This window comes from Nomia melanderi, chromosome 3, assembly GCF_051020985.1.
Source record: "Nomia melanderi isolate GNS246 chromosome 3, iyNomMela1, whole genome shotgun sequence".
NCBI classification, from domain to species: domain Eukaryota; kingdom Metazoa; phylum Arthropoda; class Insecta; order Hymenoptera; family Halictidae; genus Nomia; species Nomia melanderi.
The window spans coordinates 19,758,394-19,778,701 of NC_135001.1; the positions used below are offsets into that span (position 1 = coordinate 19,758,394).

Here is a 20,308-nt window from a genome sequence, read left to right on the forward strand (position 1 = left end):
AAATACTTTAACCTACGCTAAAAATTCTAGATACTACATTTATTTACCCTTGAGGTAGAAATTTCTAAGAACAGGAGGGCGGAATCAGCGAACAATGAGTTACAAGTGTTTCGAATCGGAGCTATTTCCTGTGTGCAACGTATTATTAGGAAATTTGCAGTTGCGTACACGCGTAAGTACAACCCACGTGTTCCACTTTTTGCAAACATTATGAAACATGCGAAGAAAGCTTTCATAATGAATACTTTACTTCAGTGCAGGGGCCGTTAACAGGAACGCCCTCGGAGGGTGACAGAGTCGATGGATAATCGCTCGAAGTGTAACGAAGAAACTCAAGCTGACACGACGACGTGTTGCAAATAATCGGTTCGAGTTATCTAAATACAGTTCTGCGGCCACCCCTCGCGGGACTATAATTGCGTAATAATAGGGGGAGCATAAAACTCGCGCCGGAAGCGTGTAGAATAATTCATGCGATACGGGGCTGGGGTGGGAGAGCCGGGTGCCATTTTCCCGGCCACAGACGGACGGATTCTGTATTCTGTGTCGGGAGCATGGACACGTTCGATAATCGATGATTCGGTAGTCTTCTCGAAGCCAGTTGGCCATGGAACTCTGTAGAACTCTGTTCGCGCCTCATTTGTCAGTATTTGATTTTGTAAATTTATCCTTTGAAGTGGCTTCCAATTATGGAAAATAATTGCAGTGGAACTTCGGTAAACGTGAATGTATGATATATTAATTAAAGATTTAAATTTTATCGTTGATTAAATTTAATCGTTGTACTAGATCAGAGGATACTCTGATTTATTAAAATTGATAAGATATATGAAGAAAAGCTTACATAAAATATTAGTTTTACAAATCAGAAAGAATGAATCATTTTTTTTTACTGTTTCCAATAAATTAGTTTAAACAACGAGTTTACCGAGGTTCTGCAGTATTATCTTTCTGTTGGACATAATTGTCAAAAAATTCAAAATATCACTCGTTCGTTTTTTGTAATATTGTACTATAATATCTATAATATTAGTATACGAAGAAATATCTTGTTATAGTTCTACCGAGTGACCTTGAAGTTCTTTGTAAGCATACTCAAGGAGGAAGAAGAGAAGTGGGCGATTCTATTTTCAAAGTATTTATACTTTAATATACTGTTACTCGTTTGCAGGAATTATTAACGCGGTATAGCTCATTTCGATTGATGTTTCATTGATAAAATAATAATTCAATTGCTTAATAGGTAACAAGCTGTGGTTTTAGACAGATAATATAATGAGATCTATAACGAGAACGATTTTTTAAAAGTTACAGGTAACTAAAAATGAAAAGCTACATCCGAGGTCGCTCGCCACGTTGCGTCACAAGAGAAATGGTATCACAGAACTGCGTCAATTTTCAACTGGCGAAACTACATGTCACTGACTCTATTAACGGAATTACTGGAATCTAGTTTTAAAAGAAAAATACGCCGCACGTTATTTATTCAAGCAGTTTAATTTGCAGATCGTGTAGAAGCACGACAGGTGCCGCTGAATCGTTATTGATCACCCCGGGATCCAACCGGTTTATTTATTAGGCGTTCACGAGGCACTGTAAATATTTTATGGCGTCATTTTGCGCACTCGTTCAACGATGCGTATCGGGACATTGTTATCAGCGGTTTTATTTAGCAGCGGAACGCCGGCGGGACACTTTCGTTTTATATTTTCGTTATAATCTATCGTTAGCGGAATGTCCGTCCAAGGTATTACGGAGCACGGTGACTACCGTGACTTGGGCAATTTCTAAATTTCCCAGAACGCTTCAACGGAACTGCGATAATCGCGTTCACGCGTGTACCACGCGCGTATATTCAATGGTGGCTGTGCGAGATACGCAAATTATTCAGCGTCACAGCCGACAGCGATGAATATCGTTAAATGGTCAACCGATTGCGACCGCAATGGTTTACGAATTATTGGGACGGTTGCATAAAGCGTCGCTTTCCCTTCTGCTCGCCGCACTGCCATCACAACTTTACCCGAAAGTACATTTTATTTTCACGAAGGAAGCCGAATCACGAATTTTATCGAAAGATAAAAACTGCGTACATGTGCGCACTTTTGATATTCCCATTTTTTATTATTTTCGCTAGAACTTACATCGAGTGGAAAGTTTTGTCTGTTGTTAACAATAAATGATGTTGTCTTTAGAACTTGTAATAGAGCGATAACAATGTTCTAATCACTCATAACGAACAGATATATTTTCTGCCATTATTTAATAGAATATGTTCTTTTTTGATGGAAAATTCGAATTAGAAATGAATTTAGTTTCGTTTTAATAGGTTATCTCTTTTTGGGTATAACGTTTATTACACTGAATTTAATACCTCCCTAACAAAATATTTAAATAGCTACTTCCTTCGTTGTAATCTCATATAATTACATCCATTGGATTGCATCTAATGCCGGTTACACGAGACCCACAACGTGGAATTTTAATTTTAATTTCCGATGAAATATTTGTTGACTGATAAGTTCTTCTTGCTGGAGAATCTGTTCAGCAATAATACATCGTCCGAGGATTCGTTCGATTAATCGCCTTTTCTTTACATTGAAAAATTGCAAGCAGATTTGAAGTACTTGTTGAAAATATACGAGAATAACTGAACGCCGACACATAGAAATCTATGGAGAAAAATACCGCGCGGTCAGTAAACTTGCATCTGTTTATGCACAACAATATACGGAACATGAATGAAATCTCGTAGAGAATGCATATGAACAATCATCATCATCTGCTTGTAAATGAAAACGGGAAGAGGAAAATGGGATGCACTTTGAGAATTTTGTTTTCAGTACAATATAATGAACTGTTCCGGTAAAAGCATCGTTTACCAGTAATTATAAACTCTTCCGACAAATACTATCGCACGAAATGACCATTCGAAAATAGTAATGGCGGACGAGTAATTAAATGGGATGAATGATCGATCGATGGTTTTCAATCACTGGAAGTGCGCATCGTTCAACATTCATATCGTTTAATTACAAATCAATAATCGTCGTAATCCAACTGATTACTTACGGCAGTGTTCGTTTACGTTTACCGTTGTCGCCGATTTTGTATCACTCGTTCGTGTAACCCGGAACAGCGCACGATTTGACGAACGCGAAGCTAATTTAAAAACAAATGATATTTTATGACACAATGATGAATAATAGAATTAATTTCTTGCTTATCCGGGGATTCCGCTGTGTCAACCGGATTTCCAGTCGTGCCGCCTTCGTCGAAATCAATTTTAATCATGTTCCAATTAAAACCGCACCGTCACTGTGACAGTAGACAACGCGCAGTCCGATTAATTTCCAAAATTAGAGACTCCTCAATGATACTTGTATCATGAAGAATATAATAAGGGAACGTTGTTCAATAATAATCACAATTATTTAACTATTAAAAACTTCAAATTCAGCTCTGTAACTAAGTGTTACAACGAACAGTCGTAAGTCGAACGACAGAAAGATAGTCCTTTGTAATACTTTTCATTCGATGCGAACGCGAGTATTGGCCCGGAGATATCGTTTTTCGAAAGAAATCGTAATTTTCAATAGTGTCATAATTTCCGCTCGTATGTGCTCGAATCTCTCTTTCGCTCTTATTGAACTACTCCACGCACAAGAGCCGCTCGTTGGTCAATGGATGGCGCGGAGTCAGCGACTTTTTTACTATCGCCATTGCCAGAGGTGCAACGTGCATTTTTCCGTAGCGCATGGAAGAATATAGGTCCCGACTTTCAAACGCTACACTTCCGGAACCAATTCGGATGCCGTGCCAGGACAAAACGCGTTTTGTAGAGCAAACAATTACCGGTCGTCTAATCACATTCACTTTAACTTTGAAGTAACATATCAGTATATTGGCATCTTGTTGATTTATTTCATTTTGCACTGAAAGTGGTGAATAAAATTAAGTGATCAGTTAACTTCAACTTTTATATGCCCAGGCGTGAAAGTTTAACGTCGTTGTAACTTGAAAGTTATAAAATATGTTTGTTTGATGAAATTATTGAAACTATTGAATACGTTGTTAATTCGTATTCATATGTGGATATTTATTAATTTTGCACTGCAGATTTTGTTGTAATGAACAAAAATTCCCATAGAGGGTTAACGATGTCACCGTAACTTCTGTAACATTCTCTACTTAGCATTACCTTTCTCGTAACGCACGCGCATTTACTAAGAAATGGCCAACTGATACGAGCAACACGTTTTCGTCGATTCGATTAATTACGTCGAGTAATTACACTGATTAACGGGGACTCCATAGACGAAATATAATGGATTCGGGGACCAAACACCGCGCCGGAATCAGAAGTATTGAATTAATTATTTTGCGCGGTGTTTGCGCGACTGATTGACAGGATTTCACAATTGTTTGCGCTATAATATGAATGGACCGGGCCAATAGATATCGATCGCAGTGATCGGGCAAACACGAATGAATCCTTCCGACCTAATGCAACGCTCCCCGCCGCCACAATTCAGAAAGTGGGATAATAACCGGCCGAACCCGCGCGGTGATTCATTGTTATCTCCTTGCGCCGAACTTTCGGAACTTTTCAGATGGAAATTCTTAACAAGCACTCCAGGCAGTACACTCCGACGGTTTGAAGAGGAAATTTCCTTCCAGACGATGTTTGCGTTTCGAGCTAGTCGCCGAATCCATTTCGACTCTGACCGCAGCTCGGTTATGTCACTCGGAAAAAGTTGAAATCCGTTATTCGATCGCCGCGGATTCGAAGCGCGTTACGAGCGCAATTAACGAAAGCGATTCGAGACGGTGCAAAAATCCTGATCCTCGGTTCGCAATTGAATTTTCAAACTGGAAATAATTATTAAGGATAGATTCGTTATCGTCGAATTAACAGGGGTAAATATTGAACGTAGCTTTCGGTAGACGGTAGAATCCGAATTTTTGAGCAAATAGTTCCCACCGAAATCAGAGGTCGACCACTGCAGCGCGATGAACCAGGTCTGGCAACACCACTGGCCCGTTCTCGAACGGTTCTCGTAGAACCGGCTTTCTCGATCCAGGCCAGAAAGGGCACAAAGAGGAACACTTTGGCCTCGTGCTTGTGTCGAACAAAGGTTTCCGAGGTACACACGCGGACGGTCATAGCGCGATTGAGAGCGGCGCTGGTTTTCCACGGACGAAAATCATCGATCGAATTCGTACTCCGTCGGGGGAGAGGAGAAAGACGTTCTTCTCGTAACGCGTCGCTTTCGAAAGAAGACAACGCGTGGCATAAACGTTTGCTTAACGACGTTGGTTCGTGTTCATCGAAGTGCGATACATTAATACGTAAAAGGGGAACGGAATAAATGCGTCGCACCGTGGGATCTTTACTTGAAAGATTATAATATTGAAATGAAAATAAAATTGTAAATTAAATAATCATCCCGGAAACATATCATCGATCAACGTAATTATTACGGTGTACCAGTACACTGATTGTTTACCGGGAGGCTATTATATTTTTAATTACGATCGGAACGATTAATGTATTTACGTAACGCGGAATACCGAATACGAGATTGCAGATTGCAAATGTTAACGGTAAATATTTATTAATGTTACTGACAATTAATTATCAACGACGTTGCCCGTTATTCATGCCGGCCGGAATATAATGATATTAAACTTAGTTAAATGAAATTTCAACCCGGATAATATTAATTAAGGTCACACCTACTCGCGCAAAAAGATACCACGTTAAACGTTTTATTATCGGTACGCGGTAATTCCTGCGAGCATTTGTAATCGCTTCGCGGTCCGTGATGTTTGAATTGCAGTTAATTACGCCGCGTTCAAAATTGTGGCGCGGCTTAAATTTCCACTTAATTTTATTGGGAGCGCCGCGCTGCTTTCGCGAAATTTATTATATTCGCGTTTCCAATACGCCCAGGGGGGGGGGGGGACTGATACGGCCACGCTTGACTAATATTGACACGCGGCGCAATGATATTTGACCCGCATAATCTGGAGAAGCACGGGAATCGCGGGGAGCCCGATACATTATCGTTCCTATAAGATTATAATTGCTGAACTGTAAAAGCTAACCGAGGCGCTTCGGTTTAGCGTAACGCGCCCGATAAATTGCCCTCGCCGCCGAATTTACCGTGCTTTCGTAACTTCTACGTGCTTCGATAGTTTGTTCACCACATCCGCTTCCCCTCTGGAAGAAGGAAAAACAAACGGCTCGCAAACGAACGCGCATTCCACTTGAACCGTTCGAGTGCCACGGGTCTTCACAAAAATCCGGTTGGAAAGTGCAAACCGGCTTCTTTTCTTTCTCACGAACTATGATTTCTGTTTTCTGTTTCTACAAAAAAATTTCACCGATGCGATCGCTTCATTTATCGATTTCTAAGCGGATAATGGAACTGAAAGTAACTGATTGGCACGTTGAACGCACGATTTTATAGAGCAAAATACACAGAATGGAAAAAATATATTAAATCGTTCGACTGAATCGGATTATTATCGTTGCACGTTCATCAAACTGAATGTCACCGCAATGGGTAGTGTTATTTATAGTATATAAATGTTTGTCGATGAGCATCGCTTAATTGAGTGAATTATAGTAACCCAATTTGCTTGGGGGACACCGGTGACCCTCACGGCATTCGACGTGTTAATAAGAGAACAAATAAATAGACTCAGTATGATAGTACCTGATTAATAAGAGGACAAATAAATAGACTCAATATGATAGTAACTGATTATTAAGAGAACAAATAAGTAGACTCAATATGGTAGTATCTGATTAATAAGAGAACGAATAAATAGACTCAATATGATAGTAACTGATTAATTAGAGAACGAATAGACTCAATATGATAGTATCTGATTAATTAGAGAACGAATAAATAGACTCAATATGATAGTAACTGATTAATAAGAGAACGAATAAGTAAACTCAATATGATAGTACCTGATTAATAAGAGGACAAATAAATAGACTCAATATGATAGTAACTGATTATTAAGAGAACAAATAAGTAGACTCAATATGGTAGTAACTGATTAATAAGAGAACAAATAGACTCAATATGATAGTAACTGGTTATTAAGAGAACACATAAATAGACTCAATATGATAGTAACTGATTAATAAGAGAACAAATAGACTCAATATGATAGTATCTGATTAATAAGAGAACAAATAAATAGACTCTCTATGATTCTACGAATCGAATGATGGCACTTCGACGGAGTAACAGAAAAGTGCGATCACACCACTCGAGACTCAGTTAACCATGAATCATTTCGTATTCCTGCAGCGAACGCCGCGCGCACAATTTCGAGCACTCTTTTCGGCGGGGAGCTACGAGTTTCCGCGTGTTATATTAAATTTTAAATTTCATAGCCGGGAAAATTGAGCGCAACGTGTAACGAGCCGTGTGTCGAGTCACGCCACCTATCGGTCGCTAGTTAATCGTATAGCCTGCATAGGACTAGAAGTCGAGCGTACAGCACACAGTTCTGCCGACGCAGCTGGATTATTAATGATGTTTCGCGTAGTAGTTAATTTACCTTGGCGCGTGTGTGTGAGCGCTCGCGCGCTTGCGCCGCGGATCTAATTACTCCGGTGAAATCGTTCGCTTTATAATACATCTTTAAACAGTTCCGTAATCGAATGCATAGATATCGGTGATTTATTCGGCTGTCGCGGCACGTCGATAAGGTACTCCGGGTTCCCGGGCTCGGAAAATGTGCGCAGTGAATCTTGTCGGTGTCCGACAATCCTGGTTATCGGTAATCCTTTTTCATATACGTTCGCAAATTTAGTGACGCCAATTTGTAACTCTAATAATATTTTAAAGCTAAACTGTCGAGATTGCTTTAACGTGCGCGTGTAACCGTTGTACTGTAATCTTTCGATTTTGAACTGGAATTTAGTCATCGTAGGAATAATTTCATTTCGAAAATGACATTAAAGTATTCATCAAGAAATTGGAATCAATACGTCGATGATCAAACACGTAAGTATTCTTTACGTTGAAAGTTAGCATGAACAAACGATATTACTTACGAGATAATATTTAGTCTTATAGCTTCTCGAAGTTTTATTTTCGTGATTTATAAATTGAAGTATCCAAAATTGTTCAAGGATAGTTGTTTATGATTCGAATAATTTTTCTATCGGGAACGAAGACTTTTAATATTAGAACTACCGTACCAGTCAAAATGACTGGTTCCGATTTTTTATTTATCACATATTGATATCTTCGAAGCATTGAATATTCGAAATGATATTGAAAATAAATAGTTTCATTTGAGTACTATAATGAATGTTTGAAGAACAGTTTTTATAGGAATTGCATATTAATCATATTAAATGCTCGGTAGTTCTAGTGTTAATATCAGAGATCGAAACAACCACTTACCTGAGGGTAATCGCCGTCTTTCATCTGATAGTCGAAGACGTAGAAGTAGGTTTTGGGCATCGGTTCTTTGTCCGTCTCGATTATCGGAGGAATGTGAGGATTATTCGGTTTCTTGGTGTGTCTCAGAGTGAAGAGGTCTCCAGTTTGCACCAATGGCGCGACGAACTGAGCGTCGCTGAGCGCCTGGACACAAGCGTCCTTCGTGTTTATCGGGTGCTGAACCGTTCGTTCCCAGTCCGTGTACTCGTTCACCACCTGTAAATCAATTATCACGACGCAACAATAATAACACGATACAACGTGAAGCGAACACGCATGAAAATTTAAATTACCATTTCCCCATTCGCAAGAAAAATTCTATCATAATTACACGTTGCGTATCTGCCGTTATATTAAATTCCGCAAAATATTGTTCCACCGATCGTGGTTCCATTAGAAACAGTAGCTCGCGAATAGTAAATTATACGGTTCGCAATAATACAAACTTCATGTCGTCGCCGGTAATTCGTTTCATTGATATAATCCACTCGCGTCTATAGATACATAATCTATAATAACATTATAATGATATTCCACATAATAACGCCCCGTTAATGTTCTATAACGTTACAGACATTTGATCGCGATCATTATCCGCCACAATTTTATTTCAATTTTCAAATGTTTATTGGAACACGGGGCGTAATTAGCGGCAACGTGCGTATCGTGTTGCATTATAATAGACGCGTGAAATAGAAGCGTCTGGTGCCGGTATATTTCGAACAATCGGGGCCGGCCGATCTGCGCGCAGGGGATCCGGAAAATACACTGTCGCGTCATCGGACGATAATTAAACGAGAATCGCGTCGTCGTTACGCCGCGATTCGTCGAGATCCGAGCGTGTCGAGGACACGGGACGAACTTCAAACAACTGCAAGCAGAATCCTGCATTTTCGTTCCTTTTTCCCTCGCGTTTCCTTTTTTTTCGCTCGGCGTTGTTTTTTTTATTAACGGTACACACGCAAACGAGGCAAGTCTACCGCGCCCGGGGAGAAAATTCGACCGGGCATGTCCTGCTTTTATTATTCGGGACGGTTTTTCCCGAAGCGACGCCCGTAGAACGCGACCGCTCCGTGGCTCGCGCTTTGAGGGAACGGCCGTACGAAAATTGCGAGTTTCGTCGGGCGCGGCGCGGCGCGGCGCGCGCTCAAAGCGCCTTCACGAACGACAATGACGATGATAAAATCGTCAAACGGAATTCTATTCTCTGCCGCGCGACGGGGAATTCGTTTCCCCCGCGGCCGCGTCGGCCGTATTACATTTCCAACCCGGCCGACGCGTGATTTTATACGAGACACGGATGCTGAGCACACGCGGGGCTTCCTCCGACTTGTAATCCGAGTTACAAATAGTTACGAGCGGGGGGAAAAAGCGGACAAAAAGGAGCGGAATGAGTCGTTCATTTGCTAAATCGATTAAGTCCGCGGAACGGAGAGTAGGGAAATCGGCGATGGGAATCGCGCGCCTTTGTTACAGCTCCCGACTCGAATTGAACGAGTTATACCGTAATAAGACTGAATTGATAAACGCAACAAACCACTGTTTATTCAATCTCGGCATGCGGCTTCCGAAATGAAGGTACGATTTTCAAAGAAGTTCGTCATTTTGTCATGTTCAAACGATTTTTACAGAAATTTGATTCAAACGCAGACACGTATACATCAAGTGTTTCTCGTACTGAAATCTTAACGAATTGTTAATGGACTTAATCGACTTGGCTAGTTTATTGGCGGTTTATCTATAGGAGAGTCAATAAATTCCTTAACGACAAAATTTATGCTCGCCAGCGAATGAAGTGAAATCGAACGTTCAGAAAGATTCGTTCGTTTCGTTGCGCGAGATCGTAAAGTATCGGGGGTGGCATATCGACATTGGTCGGCGATCGGAACGCGGGATTTTCATTTGAATACGGCAGGAGATACGAGTTTTCACGGTATTTCTGCGCGATCGCGCCGAGGACAATTAAACCGCGATTTGCGGTTGAATAACGTTTTACGATTATGGATAATTAGGCAGGAAGCCGGGGACGATATGTTTTTATAGCGGCGCGCGGCCGGAGGGCGCGGCGGGGGGGAAGCGGCCGGCAGGGAAACCGATGATCCGGCGAACGTTCACCGAATTATTCCCTAAGAGCATTATGAAAACGAACGCGGAATGGACATAATCTTCGGAATCGTTGGCTTATCGGAATTTCCCGAGGATGAACGGCACTGCGCTCCCAATACGCACGAAATATTCACGGCTTCCGGCCGCCTCCCTCATTATTTTTCGAATCTGATCAGATACGAGACTCGCATCGAGATATGTTTATTAACAGTCTTATCGGCGTTAATGGAATACGCGGTGTAATTAAATCGCCGGATGGGACGCAAACGGCTGGATAATGGGGATAAATTGAACATAACGCGGAAGTCACCGGGGGGAGCCGACGCGATGTAGCACCGTGTTCCGTTGCTTTTGCCGTTTTCCTGCTTCCTTCTTAATTTAGGGTTATTTGCCTCGGGCCGGGGAACAACGATGTATGCGTAATTTATCTTTCGCTTGGAGCGATACGGTGGTTTCGTATAGTTCGCGTTAAGTGGCGAGTGTTTGTGCAAGAGACGAAAGGATAATCTTGAAGAAAATATCATTTATCTATTCTTTTATCTGTTTATTCCTGTTTGCACTCGGGACTGGGATGATTGTAATTTTGCGAGCAGTACACAGTTGACAAGAAAATAATATTAACCCTTTACTCGAGAGGTCTCTCAGTCACCACTTTATTTGACACAGCAAAACTATACAGTTGAATGTTTAGTATTTTAAATTAGACTTTGTATTGCTATGAAATACTCGAATAAAATAGCTTTGTTGCTTAATTTATCTGTGAATTATTATTAGTTTCTAACCATGTCGGCTGTATCTCGTCGGAAAATGTTGAATATTTTCTGTGCAAAAACTTTCGAGTGCAAAGGGTTGAGGAATCGGTAGAAGAAAATTAATTAGAGTCCCAAGGACATTACTCACCGTATAAAATATTTCCGTGAGATGATACACGTAAGCGTTCCTCACGTACGTCCTGATAATTCTGTCTCGTCTCTCGCCCTCGAATCCCAGCTGGACATCTTTCTCCGCGAATTTCCATAGAGCCTCGCTTGTCGTCACGCCGAACAACAAATCGTACTTGTTGTTGCTCGTGATAGGTGCACCGTGCTCCGCTTTCTTCGGGAGCGGTCTGCGAACCAGCAAGATTTCAACGTCAAGCGGTTTTAAATGTCTCCCTTTAAGCATGCATAAAATACGAATCTTATGCATCGGCGATGTTGCTAACTGCTCTGAGCACGACTGGATGGATAAATGAACGAAATTAATATAGCCTTTGAACATTATCGTTGCACGGGGATGAATGTTTAACGCCTCCAAGGGGAAAAATGATTACACGAGGTTGTCTCGTCTGGCCGCACCGATGTCGTCGGCTCGATCCGAGTATGCTAATGAATTGGTGAGACAAGGCTGGGTCATTTACAATCCCGCTAATGAACCGCACTAATGTCTGTGGCGGATCGAGCTAATCCTGCATCTACTTTCCATTTAATGAGGGGCTCCGATAAAGTCTTCGGACGGGAAACGAAGATATTATGGGAGGTTGCCGGAGATGAGGACGTTATCGATACTTTGGTATTGTAGTTTGAATAATCACTCATTTTGCCGCTTCGGATAATAAGTAAATATGTGCGCGACGAGTCTTGGAGGTTTCGGATGACGGCTATAGTCTTTTAGGAAAGTGTTACGAGTGATACTGTGGGAATGGATGTATTTGAGTGTGTGTATAGTTCCTGTTTTTAATGAATGTTCAAAGCATTGGAATGTTCTAGATTATATTGATTTTCTCTATATTGATTTTTATGAATTTTTGTTTTTTATGAATCTAAAATATTCCAAATATATGTGAAGTTAATGCATGGTAATGAAAGGATGTTCTAGAAAGTGTGCGAGTTATTTGATTTTGTTATTGTTTTATTGCGAGTTGCCAAGAAATAATTCTGTTTCAAATAAAATTCTCTTTCTCCTACAATACTAACACTTCTCTTAATGTCTTTCTACACCTTTTTAAAATTCTTCAAGGAAATTTATGCGACTAGTAACGGAAACATGAATTGCGAGAGGAACTTGTGAAATGTGTGAAACAAATTAGATGAGTGTAGATGAAAGTTGCAAGCAGCACGGAGGAAAAGGGAAGCAGGAGAAGGAAAGAAGCGTGTCTTTGGGGAAATAAAGAATATACTGTAGAATATTCTTCAAATTCTCACCCGAATCCTTGAAACTCTGGGCCCATGTAGGACAACAAGTCCCTCTGGTAGTCGGGCTTGATGACTACACCGTCGACACTCGGTCCGAAAGCACTGAGAAAGGTTGGCGGTTGGATGTCGATCTGCATCAGCTCCTCGAGGCTACGTCCTCGCAGACAATCGACGATCAGTTCGTTGTCTTTGAGAAGATCTTCGGGAATCGAACAGTTGACAGCCTTGGCTAGCTTCAATGCGTAAGAGACAGGATCGTCGACCACGGCCCAGGACGACAGCGCGCTGCCCGAGAGTAAAATCGCTCTTTTGAACAGGCCTAGACAGAAAAAGATATTTCATTGATTAATATTCACTTAAATGTAAGGAACATTTTATTCGTTAACACGTTCCGTGCCACGGAAACTTCGGTCATATTTTGCTTATGAACTGTACTGAGTTTTTCAATAAAATAATAAGTTATATTCAAGTTTCTGGTCATTTTTACATATTTTGATATTGTTTCTTTATCACTGCTTTGTAAAGTATATCGTCGACCGTGACCATATATCCATTAAAAATATTTTCCTACAAACATCGGCGTGTACCATATGTGGTACACGTGACACGGAACGTGTTAACTGTTAAACCATTACGGTCGATCCACTTAAGCGGAATGTGTACAGAAGTAATGTCCTGAGGTGTCGGCTCGAAGCTTCCGCTCCAGTGAAAAAGCTTTCAAACTTCAACGCGTATTCAAATCAAAATTCAAATGAAACGGGAACCTCATTAAACTTCAGCAAATATTTTAACGGGATGAATCGAAGATAGCCGGATTTTCCATACACGAATTTAATCATCGGAGAACTCGGAGAGTTCGTAAAATACTGCCGAATTCTAAGGGAGCGGAAGATAAAATCCCGTAGTATTGGTACGGAGCCTGGAACCGGCAAACTAATCGTCTGTTTCTTGAAAAATCTTCCCGGAGGAGGTTTATAAATCATGCAAGCAGAAGCAGGTCGTCGAGTTCATGGAAAAAGAATCGTGAAATAAAGTCCAATCGTATCGGTCCGGAAAATCAACTCGCACACGGACTTCCTTACTTCCCAGCCGCCATCTTTCACCGAACTTGATCGCGAAAGGACGATAGCGACGACGACGACGACGAAATAGCAACCGCGAGACGTCGTCTACTAGGATTCACCTTATTAATCTTTCATTATTCGGTACACCGTTGTACCGCGGACGAATCGAACGTGTGATTTATAACGGGACGTTCTGTAATCCGTCGAAACGAACGCCGCCCGCGGAAACTCAGCAAGAACTTGGAACGTACGACGCAAACTTTCGCCGGGTTTTTGCACCGGCTGTCGGGGGACATAGTCGAAAGTACGCGAAAGAAGATTCCGGTAGATTCCTTAATTAATCAGTTTCTGTATGGGATACGACGAAAGTTTCCGCATGAAAGTGCGCGCGCGTGTATATCCGCGGCGAACATAGCAATCTTCTTTTGCGTTTCACCGAAAAGATAGCCGCCGCATATTAAACCAAGTCTCGGAAACACTGAAGATTCATCGCTTATCATTTCATCGCGAAACGTTCGACGAACCAAGGAAACTTTGGATTTAACTCTTTGCACTCGAGAGGTGATTCTCACTATTTAATTCGACATCGCAGAATTATGAAGTTTTATGTACAATATCAAGCTTTGCATAATACATCAAAACGTAAAATATTGAAAAGAAACGGCTTTGTCTCTCAATTCATGTATACTTCATCGTTTCAAAGAGCGTCGTCCACACCTCACCGGGAAACGTCGAACGTTTCCAGTGAGAAACTTTCTCGCGTAAAGGGTTAACTTAGCTCTCCCGTGGGAAGAATCGTCGAGCGTCTGATCTAAGTGTTGAATACCGTGTCCATGATTAAAACTCTGTTTAGCGTTTCTGTCCGTGATGGGAGCCGAGCCCAATGCCTGGAAGTATCAGGCGACGTTCGATATTAAGCGAAGTTTCGTGCGGGGGCCGCGTTACTGTCGTCCATAATTAACTCGACGACGGAGCGCGGAAAGAGGCTTCAACGGACGGGACTTTTAATGGAAACCGAGGCGTGGTTACTTCGAAACAGCTCGTAACGGGAGCGTAGATCGATGCCGAGCAGGAAACGCGGCGGGGCGCGCGCCGCGGCGAAGAAGAAGGAAATTATATCCGAGGGAACGATGCCGGGGTAACAAGCGCGGCGGATGTGCTTTTCAACGATCGTCACGTACCCGGGGATAATCGCCCGGCGATTTTCTTCTATTTCGGTCGGGCCGCGAGAAACTCTTGAACAAGAGAGCCCCGAGTCAAGACGGTCGGCCTCGATCGGCGCGCGGTGACAATAAGAATCATTACATTTCTCGGTCCGCGACGACGCCATTCCCTCTAACGTCGCGTCGCGTCGCGGCCAACGCTGGTCCACGATTATGCTAATTCCGTAGCGAATGTTCGGGAGTAGAATAATTCAATTCGGTTTCGTGCGAGGACTCCCCGGAATTTGTGATACACGGTCGCCGAGAGGATCGCGCGACCCGGACATTTTTCATGTCGCCCGGTGGCATCGTCGTCCGGAATAAATGTCCGTACCAACGGGCTCGCGTATTACCTTTCCACCGAAATATCTCATAATTCCCGGGATATCAAAGGGAGGTCAGTACTGTCCCACGGAATCGGGTCGGTCGCAGCGAAGAAAACGATCCTCCAGGTTGCTCTCCGCGAACCGACCAGTCGGATCGATGACTCTCAAAGCGATAATTTCAATTGATACCCTTTTACGATTCCCTCTCGGCTCTGTAATTTATCAGGGTGTAGTTGTACCGGTGTTTTCCTCGTCGGAAGCTTCTTTGAGGTTATGTCACTCGAGAAAGGGTAGCTATTGGGAAGAACCTACGGAATTTTCTTGAAATTTTGCTTTAAAGGCGATTGCCACCGTTCCGTTTCCTCGATTATTCGTGTTATGAATGTTCACATGTCGTTGCTTGATAAAGTAAATTAAGTTGGGAGTACGCGGAGAATAATCCGACGCGCAACCATTAATATGGAAGAGTCTTCTCCTTTCAGAACCATCGGCATCGCAACCGGTGAAATTTAATCGAACGGCGGCGCATGTTCCGCTGAAAAATTCACGCTGAATCATCACCGGGAACCGTCCCTCCGAATTTCATCAAACTCTGAAGGGTGTGAACGGCGCGGTGTTCTTGCAAGCGAGAAACTCCGCGCTGATGGCGGACCGTGGCTGTCAGCCGTTTCAGGACAAGAAACGAAGCGAAGAACGATCGGAGGAAGCCGCCTCGGATCGCGCTCTCATAAAGACGAGAAGAATTTTCCAATGGCGCGTACGGGGGCGGGGCGATATTTCACGCACATAATATCGTGAGCGACGCCCGTTCGGCCGTTACTTCGTCATCCGTGTCCGTTCGTTCCGCGCCCGTGCCCGATTCCGTCCGGCAATTCGACCGGGAACGCCTGTTAGCCGATCGGTTAACCGCGAACAAAGCTGCGAAGAATCGACTGGGATGAAGATATAAAAGGAGACAGCCAATATCGCCGGCAATGTGTTACCCGAACTGGTCGGCGCACGTGTTTCACCCCGTTTTCTCAAATGAATGTGACTCACGGAAGACTGTGCGGATCGATCCGGTCCCCAGCGATTCGTTCGCCGCATTACGGAACATTTCGCGCGTCTGTTTCTTCTCAAATCGTCCCGGACAATGGGAATTTTTCAATAAATTCCCTCGAAACGGCGATACGTCACGGACTCGTCGGGAATGAATTAAAATACGGGTTTTCGATTCAATGAAAAACGAGGCTTCCCCGGGGCGCGTCCGGCAGGACTCGAAATTGAAGCAATTTATAGAAAGGCTTGTTTATCCAGCTGTCGAGAGTCTGATAGCCTGTTTATTCCTCGCGCGTTCTTCCGCCGTTGATTTATTGTTCCCTTTGAAAAATGACTTCTTAATACGGAACAGTTGGCAAGCGGAACCATTGAAACTCGATAAATAAGAACTTCTCGTGGAAGTTGTAGCGTATGGAAGCAGTTCGAGTGAGCAATAAGACTGACAGGTGGCTGAATTCTCCATTGGTTCAACTGAGACTATAGTACGTTACGAAGTGCTGTCAACCGAACCGTGCGATTTATGTTTTCACTGAGCAAAGTGGATCAGAAAGGGGTTATATATATCGTGAGATGTAGATTAAATACTCCGTCTGAACGATATGTCCTTGATACGAGAGCACGATCTACTTTGAAAGTTCGAAGGCGAGCAGATTCCGACCGACACACGTAAGCTCGTCCCCTTTCGGATTCCGCTCGAGACTCTCGTTAGCGGTCCCGTTCTCAATCGTGGAAATCGGTAGGAATCTCGGAAGAGGATTGGATTCTTCCATTGTGAGGAGAGAGGTCTTCGACGTCTTGTTACTTATCGGATAACGATTTTTCAGTCTGAGCAATCTTTCGCGATCCATCGTGCAGTAACCCGGCATTCGAGGCGAGCGGCCGACGAGAATTTTATCGTCGAATATGCTCCGGCTGGATGAGACAATCGGAACAGATACGCGGGACGAGTTTCGCGTTCTTATTCGAGAGGAGCTCGCCCCGCGTCAAACGTGAGCTCGGATTTTTATAGCGTTACACGCGAAGTTTAAGAAGTTCCGGTGAATTGTCGAGATTGCTCGGGGGGGAAGTCGCTTTCAATTGGATGAACTTCAAGCGGTGGGACGGGGAAAGGGAAACACGGTGTAACGTGAAATTAAACTTCTTTCCGCCGGTACTGATGCCGTTTCGTTCTCTGATTTTTCAGAGTTCCATGCGTTTCTTTCCAAGAGCATTAAACCACTTTTGAATATGGGAGGAGCATTTTGGATTGCAATTTCCTGGAATACTTGAAAATAATATTGTGCCGCGATGATCGTCGGGATCAGTGTCCTCGGCTGTTCAAGAAAACGCTGTCTGCGGATACAGCTATGAAAAATGTGTATATATACAATTTCCTTAACTATTACACACTAGGAATCGGATAATCGATTCTTTGACAGCAGTGCTTACCTATGGGGATCCCAACAATTGGATTTTCAATGGCTTATCGACCGGAATTTTTCGAAACTATCGCTTATCTTTTGGATTAACAATGTATCAGCATGTCATTGTTCACGTCTTATCGATTGCATTGTAAGATATATATACCTATCAAATTGCATACTAAATATTTAGTATAAAATTATAATAAATCAGAGTTATGTGTTATCATTCAAGACACGAACTTCGGATTACAAATCGCAGAATGATTTCGTACAACGTAGAAGTGTTCAAAAGAAATTGCGATATTTTGTAATAGTGAATTAAGAATTATCTGTCAGCCGCAGCCAGAGGACTATATCTCGAGGCCTATTTAAAGCGGAATGTTACTCACCGCGTATGACCGTCGGGCTGATGGCGAGAAAATGAACGCAAGCGGCACCAGTTCCATGGCCCATCAGCGTCACGTTGTTGGGATCGCCGCCAAACAGGGCGATGTGCTCTTTGACCCAGTGAAGCGCCGCGATCTGATCCATGAGCCCGTAATTCGCGACCCTCGCCTTGGTCTGAGGCGCCACGTTGGCGTTCAGGAAGCCGAGCACGCCCAGCCGGTAGTTCATCGTGACGATCACTTGGTCGGTGTAACTGGCCAGGACGCTGCCGTCGTAAGGGTTTCCGCTGCCCCAGTCGTAGCTCTCCCCGTGAATGTACAGCAGTACCGGATGCCTCCTACCACTGTCCGCCATCCCTGCAGACAGAAAAGCGTCTTCTCAGCATGGCTTTAGTCGCGTCCGTTATACCGACTAACTCCGAATCATTTGTGCGACGATAAAAGATAATGACAATGATCTTGTTCCTCTTAATTCAACGTCTGATCATACGTGACTCGTACTACTTGAGTTTTTGTTACTGTTTCTCAATTTTTAAATATTATTTTTTAGATCTTTGTATAATGTGCTTCATTTATGTACTACTATGTTACTTGAGTATTAATTAATCGCTTGTTCTATGACCCATTTCACAACTATGCTCGACAGAACTACATTAACCTTAATAATCTATTTAAAAGAAGAATTATACTTATTCTACGTGTACGTTCACTCTGAACGTAACGATTAACCCCTTTCCCTACAACGAGTGAGACTCGTGAAGATTTTTAATATGATTCAACAAATACATATATTACTCAGTTCATTCGAATTCAAAGTGAATATTATTCTTCTCTAGTCAAGTATTATACTTGAAAGAAATATAGGCATAACATATGCTTAGAATTTTTCTCTCTTTCCAATAAATTATTAATGACAAAGTAGCCGTATCGATCAGAGTTGAGAAAGAAATCATAGGCCAATGGGTTAATAATAGAAAATTAATATTCAATTCATGTTAAAAACGAAATAATACTCAGAATTGTCAAATCCAGTTTAAAATTTTCACGAGTCTGACACGATATCATATGACGAATAAATGTGCTTTATATCTTGCAGGTATAGGGTACTTAATTCTCCTTTCAATCCCGTATAGTCTACTTATAGAAGATTAGCTATCCAATCGCGTAACATAGGAGTCCAGCTACTATATCCGGTCGTATACGTCACATCCTACTTTCGAGCGAGCGCGTAGACATATGTCTCCTCTACAGAATAGTCATTATTCTTTAGCTCTTTGTATATTCTAGTCATAGAACCGTGGTCCTTTCAAAGCCTGAACCCTTTCCGTTCTCCTTGTCGTTTCGTTTTCCGGTTAAACCGGAGTAAAACCGTCGAAGAACGCGCTCGGAGGTCGGGTATCAGGCGGCTAGGGCGGGGCCATTGTTCGCCCCGGAGTCTGTCAGCGATTTACGGTCGCGGGAGGAACGTAACACGGGGAGAATTAACCTTGCAACGGGAACGGTGGGCATGACGGAATATTCCGGCGGATATGACGGCCCGCTAATGCTTCTTCTGCTATTGTTACCGTGGCTTTTGCGTGTTCCTCTGTGACAGGGCTGCGCGGCGGGTAATGCGACGGCGACATGTGTCGATTCGCATGTGAGAACGCGTGAAACGGCTGCTCCGCCAGAGGAATATAATGAGGGGACGCGTCGGGAACGTCGACGGTTTTGATTGGAGTACAGTTGTTTTATCTTCGCCGGGGCAAAAGCCAGCGATTGGGCGTGGCTCGCGTGTCCCACTGGTGCGAACGTTTCGCGCGTTTCAATTTTCCGCGCCGCACACCGAAACGAACCCCTCCCCGTCCGCAATATCGGAATAAGTAGTAAAACTCGGCGGGCTCAACGTATACATTTTGATTACAACGGCCGCGACTAACCACGCGTTCGCTTTAATGCGCGACAACAACCGATGGTCGTCGAACGATGGATAGAACTGGAAATTTTAATCCGTGAATCCGTATTCCACGATCGGAATTAACCGATAGACGCTCGGATCGATGGAATCATTAGAGCCGGGTAACGAAAACTTCGTCGGCGAGTTCGGGGTAGACAATCTTCCGGTTCTCGTCATCGATTCCATCGAAACG

The 20,308-nt window shown here is 42.9% G+C and overlaps 1 protein-coding gene and 1 long non-coding RNA gene across 4 annotated transcripts in view; one reads left to right on the forward strand and one right to left on the reverse strand.

The window, feature by feature from the left end:
• The window catches only part of NLG-4 (neuroligin 4), a 446,966-nt gene that overhangs the window by 157,505 nt on the left and 269,153 nt on the right, over positions 1-20,308 (reverse strand). For all 3 annotated transcript variants that reach the window (XM_031982034.2, XM_031982031.2, XM_031982032.2), the window contains exons 5-8: positions 18,183-18,536; positions 12,770-13,079; positions 11,487-11,694; positions 8,442-8,696 (exon numbers count right to left, since the gene is read on the reverse strand). In XM_031982034.2, the coding sequence (XP_031837894.1) occupies positions 8,442-8,696; positions 11,487-11,694; positions 12,770-13,079; positions 18,183-18,536 (1,127 nt within the window). The remainder of the gene's footprint in view (positions 1-8,441; positions 8,697-11,486; positions 11,695-12,769; positions 13,080-18,182; positions 18,537-20,308) is intronic.
• The window catches only part of LOC143174329 (uncharacterized), a 233,856-nt gene continuing 221,200 nt past the window's right edge, over positions 7,653-20,308 (forward strand). Inside the window, exon 1 of the long non-coding RNA XR_012998164.1 lies at positions 7,653-8,036. This is a non-coding gene — a long non-coding RNA (uncharacterized LOC143174329). The remainder of the gene's footprint in view (positions 8,037-20,308) is intronic.